Source organism: Rutilus rutilus, assembly GCF_951802725.1.
Source record: "Rutilus rutilus genome assembly, chromosome: 17".
NCBI classification, from domain to species: domain Eukaryota; kingdom Metazoa; phylum Chordata; class Actinopteri; order Cypriniformes; family Leuciscidae; genus Rutilus; species Rutilus rutilus.
The window spans coordinates 26,916,595-26,936,634 of NC_140230.1; the positions used below are offsets into that span (position 1 = coordinate 26,916,595).

The 20,040-nt window shown below is 37.1% G+C and overlaps 1 protein-coding gene across 2 annotated transcripts in view; it reads left to right on the plus strand.

The window, feature by feature from the left end:
• The first annotated feature begins 710 nt into the window (after window positions 1-710).
• col6a4a (collagen, type VI, alpha 4a) overlaps window positions 711-20,040 on the plus strand; it is a 32,888-nt gene continuing 13,558 nt past the window's right edge. The window contains exons 1-16 of one of the 2 annotated variants that reach the window (XM_084385629.1): window positions 711-761; window positions 4,833-4,933; window positions 5,600-6,196; window positions 7,794-8,357; window positions 9,502-10,119; window positions 10,731-11,288; window positions 12,303-12,863; window positions 13,470-14,042; window positions 14,151-14,729; window positions 15,225-15,574; window positions 15,795-15,873; window positions 18,584-18,729; window positions 19,099-19,191; window positions 19,288-19,341; window positions 19,689-19,760; window positions 19,868-19,894. In XM_084385629.1, the coding sequence (XP_084241755.1) occupies window positions 4,855-4,933; window positions 5,600-6,196; window positions 7,794-8,357; window positions 9,502-10,119; window positions 10,731-11,288; window positions 12,303-12,863; window positions 13,470-14,042; window positions 14,151-14,729; window positions 15,225-15,574; window positions 15,795-15,873; window positions 18,584-18,729; window positions 19,099-19,191; window positions 19,288-19,341; window positions 19,689-19,760; window positions 19,868-19,894 (4,950 nt within the window). In that variant the 5' untranslated portion in view covers window positions 711-761; window positions 4,833-4,854. Of the gene's footprint in view, window positions 762-4,781; window positions 4,934-5,599; window positions 6,197-7,793; window positions 8,358-9,501; window positions 10,120-10,730; window positions 11,289-12,302; window positions 12,864-13,469; window positions 14,043-14,150; window positions 14,730-15,224; window positions 15,575-15,794; window positions 15,874-18,583; window positions 18,730-19,098; window positions 19,192-19,287; window positions 19,342-19,688; window positions 19,761-19,867; window positions 19,895-20,040 lie in introns of those variants that run through there. The other variant, XM_084385630.1, reaches the window with a different exon arrangement.

Below are 20,040 nucleotides of genomic sequence, written 5' to 3' on the forward strand. Positions count from 1 at the left end.
CAACAGGTTACTCACAGTAGGTATCACATTGATTGAATGACAACTTGTATCATGTAACAAGTAACAATGAACCGGCACAAGACAGCAAACACAAGGGGATTAAATGGGGAGAAACTAATGAGGGAAACAGATGACAAGGGTAAAGCAATGATGACTAAATGAGGGTAACAAGGGGGCGGGGTTACGTGACGAGACAACGCAAGCACACAGCCCAAACAAATGGCCATGTGCTTACACATAAAACATGGGTCTGTCATGATCCTGCCTCAAGACCAGGGAAAATTAAAGACTAGATAGATGGCAGGATCATGACACATATTTGACCCAAAATTGGGTTAAAACAACCCAGCATTTTTTAGAGTGTATATCATTAAATCATATTGTTTACTATAAAGTACAATTACAAATGTATTCTAATATTTATTTTCTTGTATTGTTTGGTCAGTTGCATTTTCACAGCTCATAAAATGAAATGTGAATATTAAAAGGTTATAACTGTTGTAGGCTAATGCTCAGCTCTATAAAAACGAATAAAAAACGTTTGATGCATGGGAGATGTTTTTTTTTTTTCTGTATAGTTTGGAAATATTATTACACTTGAAATATGAGCTTTAGAACTTCAACTCAGTGTAGAAATGAACTAATGCATGTAAAAATGAAGATATGGCGGGGGAAGGCGGTTCACTGAGGGGTGGTCGCACATCGATGCACAGATGTGCTCGTGCAGTGGGGTTGTTGTCTCGTGCTCCGACAGATGCACAGTGAGTACACGCGCTTCATTCTTGTTTGCAGAGGCATTAAGATACATCATTGTGTTGTTGAAACTCTTTGGAAACGTGTTAGGTTATATCAGTGAAAAGCTCTCTCTGCTGGCATTTGTTTTAATTTGAAATGATGCTTAAAAATGTGTCAATGTTTATTTTTCGGGAGTTAGGTTTTATACTCGTATAAAAATTACAATCTTTTCAGCAGTTAGGCTAAATGCTTCTTTGTAAAAGTTATGACCCATAACCACTTTTATAACCCTTGTCCGTTTTTTTCTTAAAATATGATTTATGTGAAAGGCAGCTGACAAGGAAAAAAAGTAAAAAAAGATGAGAAATGGTAAAAATATACTATAATGTAATGAAACATCTGCGTTCAATTATAGGAGATCTACGGGGCTGGTTCAAATCAAATGTTATGATGAATTGGGGAAAATAAACCTGGAAATTGTTTAGCTCTGTTTAATGTGGTTAATAAAATTGAAATCTCTCTCTCTCTCTCTCTCTCTCTCTCTCTCTCTCACACACACACACACATAGATATATTAGATATTGTACGTCCTCAATGTCCTCATCTTTTTCTCCGTGATTGCATGATGTATTTGCTTGTTCAGGAATGCTCTCAAGTAAAATATTCCACTAGGAATTTCCTTCAGTTTCGAAAGCAGTGCCGCCAATCAGATAGGGGCCTGGTCTGGTTTGGAAATGAGGGGGGGGAAATGAAATGTTGTTGCAGCAGTTCCTGAGGCAAACGACTGAAGCTCCAAGCATATGAAATACTCTTAATTGGTTAGGCTTGTTATTCTGAGTGGTGACTAGAATTATTCTAATGAGTAATAAGGCGTTCAGAGGGGCTTCTAAGGTGTCTGTTAGTTAGCTAGTTAGTTAATTTGGTGTATGTATGTCAAAAAATTGCTCTTGGGTTTGAGGATTTTAGAACCCAACGTAATTGCACATCTGCAGATTTAGTTAGAGGTGATCATATCCATATGCTCTATTCTGTCATCATGCTTGATCATACAAAAAAAAAAAAAAAAACACAGCACCATGGATTGTTTATATGTAACATATGTGGCTGTGTTACATGCACATGGGTCATTAGTAATTTGAAGAGAGCATCAAAGCTGTATGGTTACCATTTAAGATGTGTTGTGCATTGCCATGTGTGTCAGTGATTGAATGTTTGCCTTTGGGGAACACAATCCTGGTCGATGTCCAGATTGCACCATTACCGAGGTATCTGGTTGGATCAGAGTCAGATCTAGTGCATGGAGTTTGCAAGTTTGGTTTTGACATACATTTTTCTTGGTATTCACATGTACTTCAATCCTTATTGTTTATATTATACAACTGTAGCGTATTGGCACATTATTCATGTCTCTCCCTTGTGTGCCATGCAATGTTTATTTTCCTTGTTCCAGTGCATGCATAGTGATTTTTGATGCCTGATCTAGTGGCATCTCCAAAATAAATGTAGGACTTAAAATCAATCAATAAATAATATATAATACATTATAACATCATGATGAGGGACTTTCTATAAACAGTCCTTTACAACAATGAAAAAACCAAATTATAATCTAAAAGAGCTGTCTATGCTTTCAGTTGCTCAGATTAGTGAAATGCTGTAATGGGATGATCTACAGAGTATTTTATCCATTTGATATGTCGTTCTTGTAATATTTGTGTCAAACATGGCATGACTTCTGAGATTATACGGCAGGAAACAAGCTTGAAATAAATGTGCACTCAAAGATTTGCCTCAATGAAGTGTCCTGCATGGCCTTTGGCTTTGATTGTCACAATTTATCAACTCTTTCTTCACAGTTTAAGTACTTCCATGTGCACACTATTTGACCCCCCTTTCCTGTTAAAACATATGGGCCTCACAAACGGGTTTTCACTCAATGTATTTGTTCTTGCTTAAGGGTTTAAAACTCCGCATGAAAAGTTTGGATACATTTATTTTATCAAAACTATTGACTTGGCATAAAACACCCATAAAAAATGTCATTTTCTTTTGATCACTGTGCCATATTTCGTCCTGAACTAGGGTGTGGTTTAGTTACCACAGTTTGTGAATTCGAGCAACTCTATATGATAAAAGAAGAATTTGGAATCTACTTTCTGCAGACCTTATTTTGCATATTTTATTACAATAAAACATTTATATCTAAGTTACTAAAATAATTAAGATACTTTTTTTTTTTTGCTTTGTGATTAAAAAAAAGTACTTTTTTCTTTTATTTATTTTCCAAAAACAGCAGACCACATAAAAGCAACTGCACCATCCGGCTCAACTGTGCAGCTCATAAAGGAATTAAAACAGGCTGCGGCGTGATGCTGAACGATTATTGAAAGAAGTTGTTTGGCAGGCAAACAAACAACCAAACAACTAAATAAAAATACACATACCCACCAGTGTTTTTTTCTAAGACACATTTATAAAAGCTACTTAAATGTCCTAATTAAACTAAAGCATAATCCTGGCTTAATCTAAGCCCTGTCTGTGAAACCAGACCCTTAATACATAAAATATGAATCTTTCTTAATCTCAATGCTCCACTTGCCTAGGTTCCTGGTAAAGGAAGTAACAGCGCTGGGACACACGAGATATAAAAACTTGTCGAGGGCTGTATTTGGAAACACTGGTTTTTTTTGTTAGAAAGAATCTATTAATAAAACAAGTTGCTCTGTTAGAGTGACTGGAACTGATATGGGGACCATGTGTCTCTCATGTGTGATTTTATTATATAGAAGACTGTTTTATTTAGAATGAGAAAAGGAGCAGAATACAGATTAGACGTGATTTCCTTTGAGTTCCTGCTTTGGGACGGCTTGCAGGCACATTTGTGGTTTTGTCTGCGTAGGAAATATTTTGTACCGCTCTCAAACATGAGATGCACATGTGCAGATGTGTCCGGTGCCTCACAGATGGGAAAGCAAAATGTAACTGATTCTGAATTTGATTAATGAAAAAGAACAATACAATTTATTGAGCATCATCTCTCTCTATCCCTTCCTGACCAGCCCAATATAGCTCATGTTTCATCAATCAATGCAGTGAGTTAAGGTGGAACTATGTGCTATTTGACTAATTGTAGATGAGGGGCAGTGTTTGAAACATGTTGGCAAACAATCAGTTTGTTTGATGGCACTGCTGCCATTTGGATTTAGAGTGTGGCATCAAATAAAGGAAATGATCTACAAATTTTTGGTACTTTTTGGTTTCATTTTTGCTTAGCTAACAGATTTAGAAATAGGGGTGGGGGGGGGGGGGGGGGGGGGGGGTGGTTGTTGGGTCTTTTTAGGTTTGAGGTTTTGTTCTTCATGCCATGAAAGTATTGGTATTCCTTTCTTCTTACCACATGAAAGGGTTTGGGTCTTGGGCTATGAGAGCTTGATGGTCTAGACATGCCCTTAGTTGACCTTAAATTTCACAGCTGGTTCTTGAAACATGTCAGTCCAACACAAACATTTCTTAACAGGAAAAAATAAACACATTTGTTTACCTAGTAGATTATTTATATTTTACATTGTTATGGTTTCAGGTCATTTGGGTTGGAGATAAACTGACAGACATTTCATTTCAGCACAGTTTTCTTCATTTTTACATTTTTATCGGAATATCTCCATTTGTGCCATGTATTCAATCAGAAGAATTTGGGATTAGTGGATCTAATTTTTTGACACTGTTTATTAATGATCGGGGAACTTATAGAATTTATTAGTTGATTTCTTTAATAATTGAAATGACAATTTTGAAGATATCTATTACTCATAATAATCTATAATTGAATATCATTATTTATTAATACTTACTGCTGCTATTCTATTGCTCCTTGTTTTAAAGTATGTATTTTAAGGAATAGTTTTATCTTTCTGCTGTATTTCTCTGACTAATTCTGTGGTTTTTCAATTTGATTCACGTTTGTAAAAATCTGATGTTTGCTGGTATAAGTGGACTTCTTTAGGGGACTTCTTACACAAGTCATCAGGTATTACTGAATTTTTACTGGAATTATCATGCTTAATTTATTGCTGTTTTTTTTGTTTTTTTTTGTTAAGGCTTTCGGGACGCGCTTAGACAATGGGGAAGACACTGACATTTCTTTCTGTTTTATTCATTACATCATGTTTCCTACACAGCAGCACTACACAGCAAACAGGTAAACACTTTCCAGAAAAATAATGCTATGATTTACAGAAATATATGAGGCAAACTATGTTGTTATAATTAAATAAATAACAAATAGGCTTGTTTATGGCTATTATTGTTCTTAAAAAAAGGACTGTACTAATGCTGCATGTTTTGTGCTTTTAGTGTTTTTTACCCATTAGAGAATCATTTATGTAATAATTTGTATGATTTTTGATAATATTTATTCTACTGTTCAAAAGTTTGGGGTCAATAATATTTTTCTTTTTGGATGAAACTAATTCTTTTATTCAGCAAGGCTGCAATTAATTTATTCAAAGTGACACTAAGTTGTTTCAACAATTTTACAAAACAAATTCTATTCAGAATAAATTGTATAAAGAATAAATGCTGTTCTATGCTGATCAAAAAATCCTAATAAAATGTATCATGGTTCCCAAAAATATTACGCAGCACAACTGTTTTCAACATTAATAATTTATAATATTTAAATGGTAATAATATTTCAGAATATTACTGTATTTACAGCATTTTTTATCAAATAAATGCAGTCTTGGTGAGCATAAACTTCTTTCAAAAGCATTAAAATCTTACTGACCCCCAGAATTCAATTTTTTTGTCATTTATGACCATTATGTATGTCTAGATTGTCATGTGTTGTATATTGTACTCTCAGTGATAGGATGCCTGGATGAAAACCCGGCATATGACATTGTATTCCTCGTGGATAGTTCTAGCAGCATCGGTACTCGAGACTTCCTGGAGGTTAAGACGTTCATGCGCACTTTCGTGGATGGTTTGGATATTGACACTAAAAATGTACAAGTTGGCCTTGTTCAGTTCAACACCGATCCCTACAAAGAGTTTCAGCTGGGGAACTATACAAACAAAGCAGAACTGATTAAGAAAATAGATAACCTTCCGTACCGAACAGGAGGCACGTTTATGGGAAAAGCCATGAATTTCCTTAAGGACAGTTTTATCACGAGTGAAAATGGAAGCCGTATCAATGAAAACGTGCCTCAGATTGTTGTGCTGATCACAGATGGAGACTCAGCCGATGATATAAAGGGACCTGCCGGAGATCTGCGACAGAAGGGTATTATTATCTTTGCTATTGCTGTTGGTGCCACCAATATGACTGAGTTGAAGGCAATTGCCAACAGCCCACCTGAGCGTTTTGTGGTTAATATCGACAAATACCAAGCACTGCAAGGACTGACGACCACCGTGAAAGAGACAGTCTGTATCTTGATGAGAGATCAGGGGAAAGGTAAGTTAAGTTTTGAAGCTCTGTTCATAAAAGTCAACAAGCCTGTTTACACCTGATATCTAAATCTGTCTGGTGATACAATCACAAGTGGTCATGTGAGATCCTTGTATCAATTATATCATATTATAGTATTTATTAATATTTTGAATTTCAGTATTTTTGTTTATTCATTTTGTATTCGTTTTTTTTTATATTCCTATATAGCTTTCATTTTGGTTTTAGTTTTAGTAACTTCATTATTTCAAACTTAAAGGGGACCTATTATGCCTCTTTTTACAAGATGTAATATAAGTCTTAGGTGTCCCAAGAAGGTGAATGTGAAGTTTCAGCTCAAAATACCACAATGATCATTTATTGTACAATGCCCTAAATGCCCCCTTTTTCGGTGGAAGCAAAAACTGTGTATATATTGCAAATGAGCTGCTGCTCCCTGCCCCACTTTCCAGAAGAGGGCTGTACCTTTACAGCTCATGCCTCTGATACTCCGGCAGCAACAACAAAACAGGAGAAACAGCATGGTCCCGTTTCCACAGGACACGGTTTTGCATTCCACTGTGCTGCTTTTACGTTCATTTCCATGTAAACATGCGCTAGACGGACCTTGCGTTTTTTCCTCCCATTCGGGACCGTTCACCTGTTTTTCAAAAGTTAAACTTCCTTTAACTTGAGCATTACATTTTTAGAACGGCATTTCCTGCACGAAACGCTGTAAAAGATGTTTACATAGAAAAGCAATAAAAAAGTAGTGCAGTGAAATGGAACGATTCTGTGATCGTCGATACAGCCAACAACAGAACATTTAGATTGTCTTTCACGTATTAGACATTCTTGCATTTCCATTAGCTGCTCTAGCGAGGAGATAAACGCATGGCGGACTGTGTACAGCTCACTCATGGGAGGATCTAAGCTAACATTGCAGTTACCAAAAACAAATAGATTTTAATAGATTTAGTTTTTAGTTAACACTGAAAATGTGTCTGCTGTGACCACATGTGACAGATTTGCATGCAGGGAGAGGGTCTCTGATATTATGACTACATACATCAAAATGTCTAACTGATTTCACCAGTTCACTTACTGTATGTTGAAAATACACACAAAAGTAAAAAAATAAATAATGAAAAATAAGATTTTAAGTTTACATCAAGCATGCCGAAGAAAGCTTTTAAAGCTTTTTTTATTGATCTGAGCTGTGGCATAGTAGGCCGTACATATGCTCAGTGCATAAAAAGCCCAAAAATAAACTGAAATTGAAAAGAAAAATGTATTCCGGTAGATGATTGATAGGTGAGTGGGCTTTTCCATGTTCTATGCACTAGACTAGACAGACTTGTTTGACTTTTGTGCTCACGTCCCATGTCTGCGACATCTTGTGCATGACGTCGCAGAGTTCTTAAATGTGTCTCGTGTTTTTAAAAGCGTTCTGTGTGAATGGCCCCTAATTGACTTTTATCTTATCCCTGAGGAAATGATTACGGCTGATATTGGTTGATTTGTAATAATTTACTGTGTAATATATTTAATATTCAGGTATTTACTGTGTATATGTGCAAATACATAAAATAATTGTCCATTCATCATTGTGTTTCTGTTTCAGCTCTTGCCCCAAAGTTTGCTGATGTATTTGTTCTGGTGGATAGTATGGCCCAGGCGTACACACAGGAGATAAGAGAACTTCTCACCCAACTGGCTGTGCAGCTCAATGTGGGCGATGCATCTTATAAGATCGCTCTGGCTCAGTTTGGCGAGAACGTTGTCAAAGAGTTTCTGTTCAGTGACTACCAAGCCGAGGAAGAAGCCATTGAGTACATAAATCGGTTCGAGCCCAGGCCTAACGGAGAGCGAAAATTAGGAAAAGCCATAGATTATGTTCGCACTCACTTTCTTAACACGGTGTCCGGCAGCAGAATTGCTAAAGGCTACAAGCAGTATCTGCTGGTGCTGAGAACAGGGAACTCATACGACCCCACTGTGAGGGCCATAGAAACAATGAAGAATGAGGATGTGACCGTTATTGATATCAGATTGGAAGACAATTTACACTACCTGTCACCTACTCTACTTGCTTTCCAGATCTTACTCTCTGACGAGACTATTAATAAACTTGCTTCAGACATCATAGAAAGGATTAAGGAACCAGAATCTTTAATTGTTACAGGAGGTTAGTTTGCGTTTATTTTAATTATGTATTATAGGTTCTTAAAGGTGCATTAAGTAAGTTTGGCATAAGAAATAGTGACACATAAGAATAGTTATTTTATTTACTACAGATATATCAGTGACATAGAAGCTGTTTTAGTCTACATAAAGTGGGTCCCCTCACGGTGGCCACCATGTTAAGATCATGACAAGCCATGTTTTGCAGTTCAACCAGACAATAAACACACATCAAACTTCTGTATTTTCCAGAAAATGTTAAAGGGATGGTTCACCCAAAAATGAATGTTCTGTCATCATTTACTCACCCTCTTGTTCCAAACCTGTATGAATTTCTTTCTTCTGCTGAACAGAAAAGATATTTTGAAAAATATGGGTAACCAAACAGTTGAGGGGCCTCATTGACTTCCATAGTACGGAGGGGAAAAAATACTTTGAAAGTCAATGTGGTCCATCAACTGTTTGGTTACTGACATTCTTCAAAATATATTATTTTGGGTTCAGCAGAAGACAGAAACTCCTACAGGTTTGGAACAACTTGAGGGTGAGTAAAGGATAACAGAATTATAATTTTGGGGTAGAGTTGAGAACTGATGGCTGCATCCGCAATCGCATACTTCCCTTCTATATAGTAGGTGAAAAACAGTACTGTATGTGACAAGAGAATGTCCGAATTCACAGTACTCATAAAAGAGTTGGCAAAAAGAAATTCCAGCGAAGTTCTGAAATGTGCATATGATGGACACTTTACTATCCCATGAGGCCACGGAAGAGTATTTGTGAATGGCAGTGAAGCGACGTAACTGATGCTGGGAGGTCACATGATAATGACACCATGGCGGATGTAGTACGGATTTTAAGTACCCATTCAAGAGAGTATGCGATTTTGGACGCAGCCAGTGAAAAGTAATTGAAATCCAATAGTAGCTTATTTTCTTAAACTGAAAACCTTGGCTTGTTTACCGCAAACAGTGCAGTGTACACAGAATACACAGCATTATTAAGAATACTATGGTATTCTGAACATAGCCTTAAAAACATTATTACTTGGTGCACCTCTGAATTTTCTTCATTACTGTAACATTTTTATCACAATATTTTTCCACCATTTAACATTATATTAATGCATTGTTATTGTCTTCGAACAGACTGTAGATCAGCCCAAGTGGCGGATATTGTGTTTATTGTGGATGAGTCGGGTAGTATCACCAGCAGCAACTTTGAACTGATGAAACGCTTCCTCCACCGCATAGTTAGCGGTCTAGAGATCAACTTTGACAGTGTGAGGGTGGGATTGATGCTTTACAACGACAGACCCAGTGCTGAATTCTACTTGGACACATTTGAAAACAAGAGGGATATTCTGAACTATATTAAAATCATACCATACAGAGGTGGAGGAACCTCAACTGGTGCGGCCCTGAAGTTTGCCAAGGACAATCTGTTTACTAAGAAGAGGGGCAGCAGGAAAGCTCTTGGTGTTAAGCAGATTGCTGTTGTCGTCACTGATGGCAAGTCACAAGATGATGTCACCGTCACAGCTGCTGAGCTGAGGCGTTCAGGAGTCACTGTTTATGCCCTTGGGGTGAAGGATGCTAGTGTGGACGAGCTCATAAAAATTGCATCCTACCCTGAAAGGCAGTTTGTGTTCAACGTGGAAAGTTTTCAGATGCTTAGTTCGTTGGAGAAAAGCCTCAGAAAGAGCCTTTGTAAGGTTGTGGTCAATCGAGGTTTTGACAAGAACATTAGATTCCTCCTAAAACAAGGTAAACATAAGTAAGTGTGTGAAAATGAGTTAAATGTGTAATGAGTTAAAAGTTCTTCATGCATATTACTCTTTAACTTAATACATTGCTGAAGTATCTCATACCAATGTGTTTGTTTGATGTAAGTGGTTGATGAATTACGTAGTTTAGAGGATTAGTTAAGGTCAGCATGAAATGAAAATTCACACTATACAAAATAATTTTCCAAATCTATATTATCTGTCTTATTTTGAATGCGTATATTACATTTTTTATAAATTAGTGTTTACCTCATATTTTTTTATAAAAATGTTATAACTTGATCTTCCAATGAAGCGCCAGACTTCTCTCTGTTGATGTATGCCAGACTTATTTATATTTCGTGTATTTTACAACCGTTTTATAGAATGATTAGGGGAGACTCTTGAAAAAGATACCGATAACATTTTTCATAATTTTGTATTTTTTTTCAACTTATTTTATTGTATTATTATTTGTAATGTTACAATACATTTAACTTTACAGAACTTGTGCTGAATTTTATGCTTTAGTTCAAAAAGAAATTTTGTATGTTGCAACAGCCTTTGTTTTTCCCTACTCATAATTCCATGTAATTTAACCCTCACTTTTAGGATGCGTGAACACAGAGGAAGCAGACATTTATTTCTTGTTGGACAACTCTGGCAGCACTCATGCCGACTTCGAAGATGTGAAGAAATTTATCCTTGGCTTTTTGCAATTATTCAACATTGGATCAAATCGAGTTCGCGTGGGAGTTGCTAAAGCCGACCGTGATCCAACTCTACAATTCAGCTTGACAGAGCACAAAAACAGGGCCTCTTTAGAAGCAGCTGTGAGGGACATCATTCGACCCAGTGGAGGCACAGAGGCAGGCAAAGCACTAACTTTTGTGGCCGATCTCTTTAATCAGGCTAAAGCGTCCCGTCCGGCTAAGGTGCAGGAGATTCTCATTGTCATAACTGATAAGGAATCCCAAGATGACGTGAGTGAACCAGCGGCAGAGCTGACGACTCAAGGTGTTTCAGTTTATGCCATTGGAGTTAAGGATGCCAACCAGGATGAGCTCTTGAAGATGACAGCTGATGAAACTAAGAAGTTCTATGTGACCAACTATGATGCCCTGAATTCCCTCAAGGGCGAAGTTGTCACAGATATTTGCTCACAAGAGGGTAAGACTAACCAGTCGTAGATATGCTGCAAAAACATATATTTTTTTAAATCTATTTTTGACTGGTTTAAAACAACCTACATTTTGACAAACATATTAAAAGATTAATTAATGATACACTACCTTTCAAAAGTTTGAGGTCTTTTTAAAAATAAATAAATAATTTTATTCAACAAGGATGCATTAAATTGATTAAAAGTGACAGTAAAGATATTTGCAAATATTCCAACTCAACCCGAGCAATTTTCAAGAAACGGCTGAAGACGCATCTTTTTCCGCAACACTTGATCCATTTATACTAACACTTTCTTTTCTCTTCTATTCTATATTCTATATATATATATATTTTTTTTAAAATACATATACTGCATTAGACTAAACTGGAAAGGGTCATATCACTTACATGTTGTTGTCATTTTGTTAGTTTAACTGCTTCTATTGTTCTCCTTATTTGTAAGTCGCTTTGGATAAAAGCGTCTGCTAAATGATTAAATGTAAATGTACAAAAGATTTCTATTTCAAATGATGCTGTTCTTTTGAACAGAAGAATTCAGTTAAATCAGTTTAGAATGATTTCTGAAGGACCATGTGGCAGTGACACTAAATACTAAAAAAAGAGTAAGGATGCTGAAAATTCAGCTTTTCATTTGCCATCACAGGGATAAATTACATTTTAAAATATATTAAAATAAAATTATAAATTAGTTTTAAATTAGAAAATGTATTTTAAATTGCAATTATATTTCAGAATAATACTATTTTCACAGTATTTTTGATCGAATAAATGCAGCCTTGCAAGAGATTCCAATTACTGTTAAAACATTTGAAAATCCTATATACCGACCCCAACATTATGAATAGTAGCGTATATTCTTATCTCACACAATTTCTATTCTCAATGATTGAATTTTTAATTCTAAGTAAGTATGTTATATAGTATATATTTACTGGAAAGCAAGATGAAAAAACTGGTGAAGTAAATAATTTTTTCTTTTTTCTTTTCTGCTTTCTTTAGCCTGCAAGAACAGTGTGGCCGATATCATGTTTTTGATTGATGGTTCTTCTAGCATTCACGACACAAATTTTACATCAATGAAGACTTTTATTACCAAAGTTGTTAATGGTACTGTCATCGGAGAAGATAATGTGCACATTGGTGTGGTCCAGTTTAGCACTACACCACGGCACCAATTTGCCCTGAATGAGTTCTATAACAAAGATGACGTAGAGGAAGCGATTAACAGCATTACACAGTTAACAGGGGACACATACACAGGAGATGCACTCTTGTTTATTCCAAAGTATTTTGATGCATCCAACGGTGGTCGGCCTGACGTCCCACAGTTCCTCATAGTTATCACAGATGGGGAAGCTCACGATGCTGTCGCCTTACCTGCCAAGGCCATCAGAGACAAGGGTGTCACCATCTTCTCAATAGGTGTGGGTAAGAGCATAAACACCACACAGTTGTGGGAAATCAGTGGAACTCGAGATAAAGTGTACGTGGAGAGGGATTTTGAAGCACTTCAGTCCATTGAGAAAAACCTCCAATTCAAGCTCTGCAGCCCTGACACAGGTGAGTCATAAAATGTTACTGTATGCCACATTTACCGCACATCCTTGTTGTTTTGTATGCTGTTCATTCAGGGTTTGGTCAAATTTAGAATTGCTCTCTTTCATTACATGAGTTGGAATGTGCATTCCACAGGAAGTTGAATTAGAATTTGAATTGGATTGAGATGAAGTGGAAATTGCTGATTTATAATTTCAAGAAATGCAACAGGTAATAGCATTTTGGGAAATGAAGGGTTTTCACATTGTTAAATTTAAAGTTCATTAAACGTACATGTTTGTATATAAATTAAGTTTTAAACTTTCAGACAAGACTTTGCCAATCCAATATATTCAAAGTTTATCTTGATGAACCTTCCTTTTCTAGTTGAAAATGATATATTTCTTTTAATTATATGAATTCTACTTCCTTAAATTCACATTTGAATTGCAGTTTTTCATCGCGTTAGTTACCCGGTTTCACTCAAATTCAACCATGTTGGTTCTTGGTTGACTAAAACTTTTTGCTGTTGAACAACAAAGCTATGACCAGCATCAAGCAAGCACTAGAATAAACCAACTTGGACCAGATTACATCATTTTTTCCTTTTTTTTCTCATTTTTCCATTAGGTTGTCCGAGCGCACAGTTGGCAGATGTGATCTTCTTGGTGCAGTGCACCAGACGGATTAATATTATAGATTTTGAAAGCATTAAAACGTTTTTAATTTCCGTGGTGAACAGCACACAGATTGGGGACAGTCTAGTTCGCATTGGCGTAATTGTCTACTCCGGCACTCCGAATCAATTCTCTTTAAACCAGCACACAAGTAAACATCAGGTACTGGAGGCTATAACATCGTTTCAGCCCCCACCTGCAAACAGCTACACGGCAAAAGCTCTTGGATACTCGCTCGCTTACTTCAGTGAAACAAATGGTGGGCGCCAGAAGCGAGGCATCCCTCAGATGCTATTCGTGATCACGGACGGTGATGCTAGAGACCAGGAAGACCTCCGTGCACGGGCTGATGAGTTTACAGCCAAACGTATAAATGTGTATGGAATTGGAGTGGCCAGAGCTCAAGATAGTGAGCTGGAGATGATTACCAAGAACAAAAACAAAATCTTCCATGTTAATAATTATCGGACCCTTCAAGATCTGCAGAAGGACATCTCAGGTGTCATCTGCAATACAAGCAAACCAGGTGAAAGCTTTTTCTTCAGACCTTAAGAACGTGAATGACTTAGTTAGATCTCAGATTTATCAACATGATCAGTATTGGCTCATCTCATTTGATTGTTCTGTCTTGCAGAATGCCAGAACGTGGTCGCTGACCTGGTGTTTCTGATTGATGGATCTGGAAGCATCAGTGGGGATTCATGGAAAACAATGATTCAATTCTTGCTAAATGTTGTGGACAAGCTCCGTATTGCTCCAGAACTTATCAGAATCGGTGTAGCCCAGTTCAGCAACTTATATCAGAAAGAGTTCTACTTGAATAAGTATATAGATGCAGATGGGGTGAAAACAGCAATTCAACAAATCACGCAAATGAAAAAAAAGACATACATTGGAAATGCTCTGCGTAACGTTGTGGAATTCTTCGAGGAAAGCAAAGGGAGTCGCAAACAGAACAACGTACCACAGAATCTCGTACTCATCACTGATGGCGCTTCAAATGACGACGTGAACAAAGCAGCCGATGATCTCAGACGCCGGCAAATTAATGTTTTTGTGATTGGAATTGGGGATGTTTTAATTAAAGAGCTCGGCTATATTGCCGGGTCACCGGATAGGTTATTTGAAGTGGAGAACTTCGACTACCTTAATCTGACAACAGCAACATTTGTTGATAGCCTTTGTATTCCTGGACCTGTACCCATACAAGCAAGTGAGTAGAGGTGCCAATGTGTGTGATATTAAATTGATAATCTGGAATATACCTTCAAGAGAAACATCAAACTAGAATGCGCAGTATATTGGTACCATATTGGTTACTAAGCATTTTTTTAAATTGATCCACAAAATTGTAGTACATTGAAAATAACCTGGAGTATAACTTGAAGAGAAATACCAAACTAGGAATGCACAGTATATTTGTCCCATACAGGTTATATAGGTTATGCATGTTTGTGTCTTCAATTTTTACATTTAGATTACCTTTGTTTGTATTATCTTTGCTATTTGCTATATACTTGTAGCATTTAGAATGATTGCTAAAAGTTTTTTAGGTTTTATTTATGATTAAAGTAGACAAAACAGGATATAACTTTATCATCAATCATTTATAAGCCATGGCATGAAAATTATTATTGGTTTATGAATTTTTGATTAGCATTCAACTTATCCTCCTTATCACACATGAATTCTATTTCTCTTTGTTTAGGTTGTACTGTTGACATTGGCATCGGATTTGATAACTCTCGCACCAGTTCAAGTTCTCGCTCAATCTTTAGAGACCAGAAAAAGCTGCAGGCCTACCTGCCTGAGATCATCCGTTACATTTCAGTTGTGCACAACTTGTGCTGCATCACCAGACCAACCCTCAATAACAACATAGGCTTCCGATTGGTTGATGCTGAAGGAAAGAAGCTGGATGATTTTTCTTTTGAAGAGTACAGTGAAGGTGTGGTACAAAAAGTGATGACACTGCAGACTTCCCAATCTCTCAGATTTAACACCAAGCTTCTACGCTCTTTTGAGGAAAAGTTCAGGGCTTCCAATTCTTATGTAAAGGTGAGAACAGCAGTAACCAAATCAACCATATCTAATTGAACAGGCTGTAATAACATAAGGATATATCTGGAATTGAAAGTGTTACGCCGTTGATTGATTATGATAGATAGATAGATAGATAGATAGATCACTATAAACCAGCTTGAACCAACAAGGATATCCATATTCAAAAAGTTGGTATTTTCAAGGAAGAAAGTTTTTCTTTGATTTCTCTTCTTAGGTGCTGATCATCTTTACAGATGGGTTGGATGAGCCTGTTGAGGATCTTCTGCTTGCCGTGAGCAACCTCAAGACAAGTGGTACACTGATTAAACAATTTTTCAATTCTTTAGAAACTCTGTACTTAGAGATTAAAGTTCTCCATCGCTACAACGTTTTTCCGTTAATTGCAACGACTCTACGACGGATTTCCGTCAATTGCAGGGTTCCCGTCTGTCCTTGTGTCTTAAATTCACTTTTTATAATTTTAAGGCCATAATATGCTTACATTTCTCAAATAGTGTAATAAATGTCTTCATTTCAGTTCGAATAGGTCTTAAATTAAAGTCCGCGTGAACCGGAAGTTGCAAACGACTTTTCTCCAGTGTCGTGACGTATTTCCCAGTGAAAAGGAATATTGAACAGAGGGCAGGGTTTTACTCTAAGCGCTCCTCCTCTCCATCTCTGCTCATAACAGACTAATGGTTTGAGGAGAGTGGTTAAAGCGTTTCCCAACCCAAGCCGTCAAACCTACATCATCAGAGAAGGAACGCCATTCCAGACCGGAAGTACCTTTTCAGACTTTGATTAAAGATTATGACGGCAAACTATTTTTTTCTGTGTATTAACTTGCACGGATTCATTTTTCACCACAAGACTAGTAATATGCGCTAACAAAGTAAATAGGGTCAATTTGGATTTTAGTTGGACTTTAAGGAAAGATGAGGTGTAGCTATTCACCCTGCTGAGGGGGATGTGATCAAAGCCTGGAGTGGAGCGAAAGCACGTTCCTCTCTGCACTCTTAGGCCCTGTCCCAAATGGCGCACTTCATGTGGACTTTCGGTCTCGTGGACTTAAATTGCGCGTGCTCGCCGAGTCTACGAGTCCGTAGGCCGTCCCATTCAGCATTTTAACGCTCTGAAGTGTGCTCAGCATCGCCCCCGCGTCTTCCGCGAGGCCCGCATAGAAGCAGGCTCCACACACTTTAACTACCCAGGAATCCTTGCGAAAGGCCAATCAGACAACAGATGGGAGGAGATTTCGCTCACGGACAATTGTTGACATGGCTGAGAAGAAAATATTACGTTTTTTATGACCTAGATGTACATTTTATCAGTTGTTACCTACAGTTTATACAAACATTATGGTCATCGACCAGTGGTTGATGTCTCAAACATAATAATAGTGCGTTGAATAATACGATCACATTATGATTCATTAAATAAATAGAACCGAATGTCAGGGCTTTACTAACATAGTATGAATATTGAAACCTGTAAATTCATCTGGAACTCATGCACATTTTCATTATGTGTTAAAATTGTAATCTTAGTTCAAATGGAACATTATGTATTATGTACAACTGTATACATCATTTAAATAAGCATGATGTATCTATTGTCTAATGCCCAGGTGGCATGCGCAATATCAAAATATAGAATTAGGCTGTGAAATTAGTGTTAATTAGTGTAAATTAGGCTGTGTAGTTGACATGGAGATAAGATATTAGCTTACTTTTAGGCAAAAGCTCTGTTGGCTTTTATTATTTGAGCTTGTGTTAAAGGGATACTCCACTTTTTTTGGAAATAGGCTTATTTTTTCAACTCCCCCAGAGTTAAACAGTTGAGTTTTACCGTTTTCGAATCCATTCAGCTGATCTCCGGGTCTGGCGGTACCACTTTTAGCATAGCTTAGCATAGATCATTGAATCGGACAAGACCATTAGCATCTCTCTCAAAAAAATGACCAAAGAGTTTCGATATTTTTCCTATTTAAAACTTGACTCTTCTGTAGTTACATCGTGTACTAAGACCGACGGAAAATGTAAAGTTGCGATTTTCTAGGCTGATATGGCTAGGAACTATACTCTCATTCCTGCGTAATAATCAAGAAACTTTGCTGCCGTACCATGAGTCCAGCAGGCGTAATGATATTACGCAGCGCCTGAAAATAGGTCTAATAGGTTAGACAAACTTAGTCCCGGTCACGTTGGAAGCTGGGGACTATTTTCAGGCACTGCGTCATATCATTACGCCTGCTGGACTCATGGTACGGCAGCAAAGTTTGAGAGTATAGTTCCTAGCCATATCAGCCTAGAAAATCGCAACTTTACATTTTCCGTCGGTCTTAGCACACAATGTAACTACAGAAGAGTCAAGTTTTAAATAGGAAAAATATCGAAACTCTTTGGTAATTTTTTTGAGAGAGATGCTAATGGTCTTGTCCGATTCAATGATCTATGCTAAGCTATGCTAAAAGTGGTACCGCCAGACCCGGAGTTCGGCTGAATGGATTCGAAAACGGTAAAACTCAACTGTTTAACTCTGGGGGAGTAGTAAAATGAGCCTATTTCCAAAAAAAGTGGAGTATCCCTTTAAAGTTATGCAAATGGTTAATTATCTGTATGACTACATCACAAAGAGTAAAGTCTTAAAAAGCAATAGATTGAAAACACTGACATTTCATAAAGTGTGTAAATAATAGAAACGTAGTTCAAAATGGTCTTTCTTTAAATGCAAATGTTCTTTGAGTATGTCATTTGTGAAGGTAAAGCATGTACTCACTATACTCCTAATTACAAGAAGAAGAAAAAACTGCTCTTAAACTGGGTGTGTGACAGGCTGTGGAATGGGGTTTGGCCGAGGAATGATTTTCAGGCAAAATATTTTTTTGCTTTAACCCCTGTAATAGCTTTTCAACAAAAACAACTTCATACTGTGCAGTTACAGTCTGTTAAACTTTTCCAGAAGAGCCTGGTTCAAATCAAAGGCTAATTATGTTTGCTAAAATGCCCTTTGTTACATACACAGGTGTAAAAGCACTGCTGACTGTGGCGCTGGATGGATTTAAAAACATTGGTGACCTGCAGAAACTGGAGTTTGGTCGAGGGATGCGCTACAAGCAGCTTCTCTCTATTGGCATGCAGAATGTGGCCAGTGTCATGCAGAAGGAGATTGTAAGTCAATTTAAATGGCATTAAACCAAATCATTGACAAAAGGATGACACTTTGAGTGAATCAAGTAACGTCAAGTAGAGATTATGCCATATTTTTACTGCTATGAGAAATTTTGGGGCCTTATTTGTAACATGAAATATACAGTATTGCAGTACATTAGCTGCCTTATGGTTTGCCTTAGAGATCAAAACAGTGTTTTGACTGCAGAGTAAATAAATGGCTTCCTGTGGTGGGGTGTGTGAGGCTCTCTAAGAAGAAAGGGAAACAGCTGTGAGTTTTAAGGAGTGCTGAAGAAAGATGTCAGGATGTCAAGTGTCTTTGTTTAACATGTCATCAGTCACAGTTTCTCTCTTACTTACAATTCGCAGGACACAGTTCTTTCAAGGGAGTGCTGTAACGTGTTGTGTAAATGCACTGGTCACGAGGGAGCACGTGGAAATCAGGGTCGTCCAGGGTCGAAGGTGATTAGCTGAAGATCTATTACTGAAGATTTACTGAACAATATTTGAAAATGGAGATAAGTGTTTAATTTGTCTTACTGTACTGCTGCTGATCAGGGGTCACCTGGAATGAATGGGCTTCCTGGTTACCCTGGAGAAGAAGGAGGGCCTGTAAGTTCTTCAATTTATAGCTATAATTTTTTCATTGACTTTCATGAGACAAAAAAAGATACTTTCCAATGCCCTTTGAACTGTTGCTGGTGTTTTGTGTCCATAAAGTGGTTACACAAAGTGTATGTTTACACTAGAATAACAGAAATAAATAACATTTTAAAATATATTAAAATATAGTGTATTTGTGAGAAGTACTATTCATTTAGTGTCAAATTATTTTTTAAAGAAAAAATAACTTAGTGCACCTTTAAAGTATGTAAACTCTTTTAATACCAGAATATATACTGAATATACAAAAAAAAACTGATATCCTATGATTTTCATGTGCAATGTATGTGTTTCAGGGTGAAAGAGGGATTCGTGGTTTGAATGGAACTCGAGGACATCAGGGATGCATAGGAAGAAGAGGCGTAAAGGTAACAATGCAATGCATTGTTCTCTTATTGAGACCTTTTTGAGTTTTAAATGTGACTTTTTTTGCTGAAACAATGCAACATTTATCTTTTGCTGTTAATTTCTTCAGGGTGGCAGAGGCTACAGAGGCGACAATGTGAGTACTTTCATAAGGCTATGGACACTGAGGTTTGCATAAACATTTAAGCTTTAAGGGGGAGCGTGAGATAACTTGAAGAAAGCTATATACATTAAGTGTCTACCTAATTATTACCAGACAGCAGTTATTAGCAAGCGTCTGTG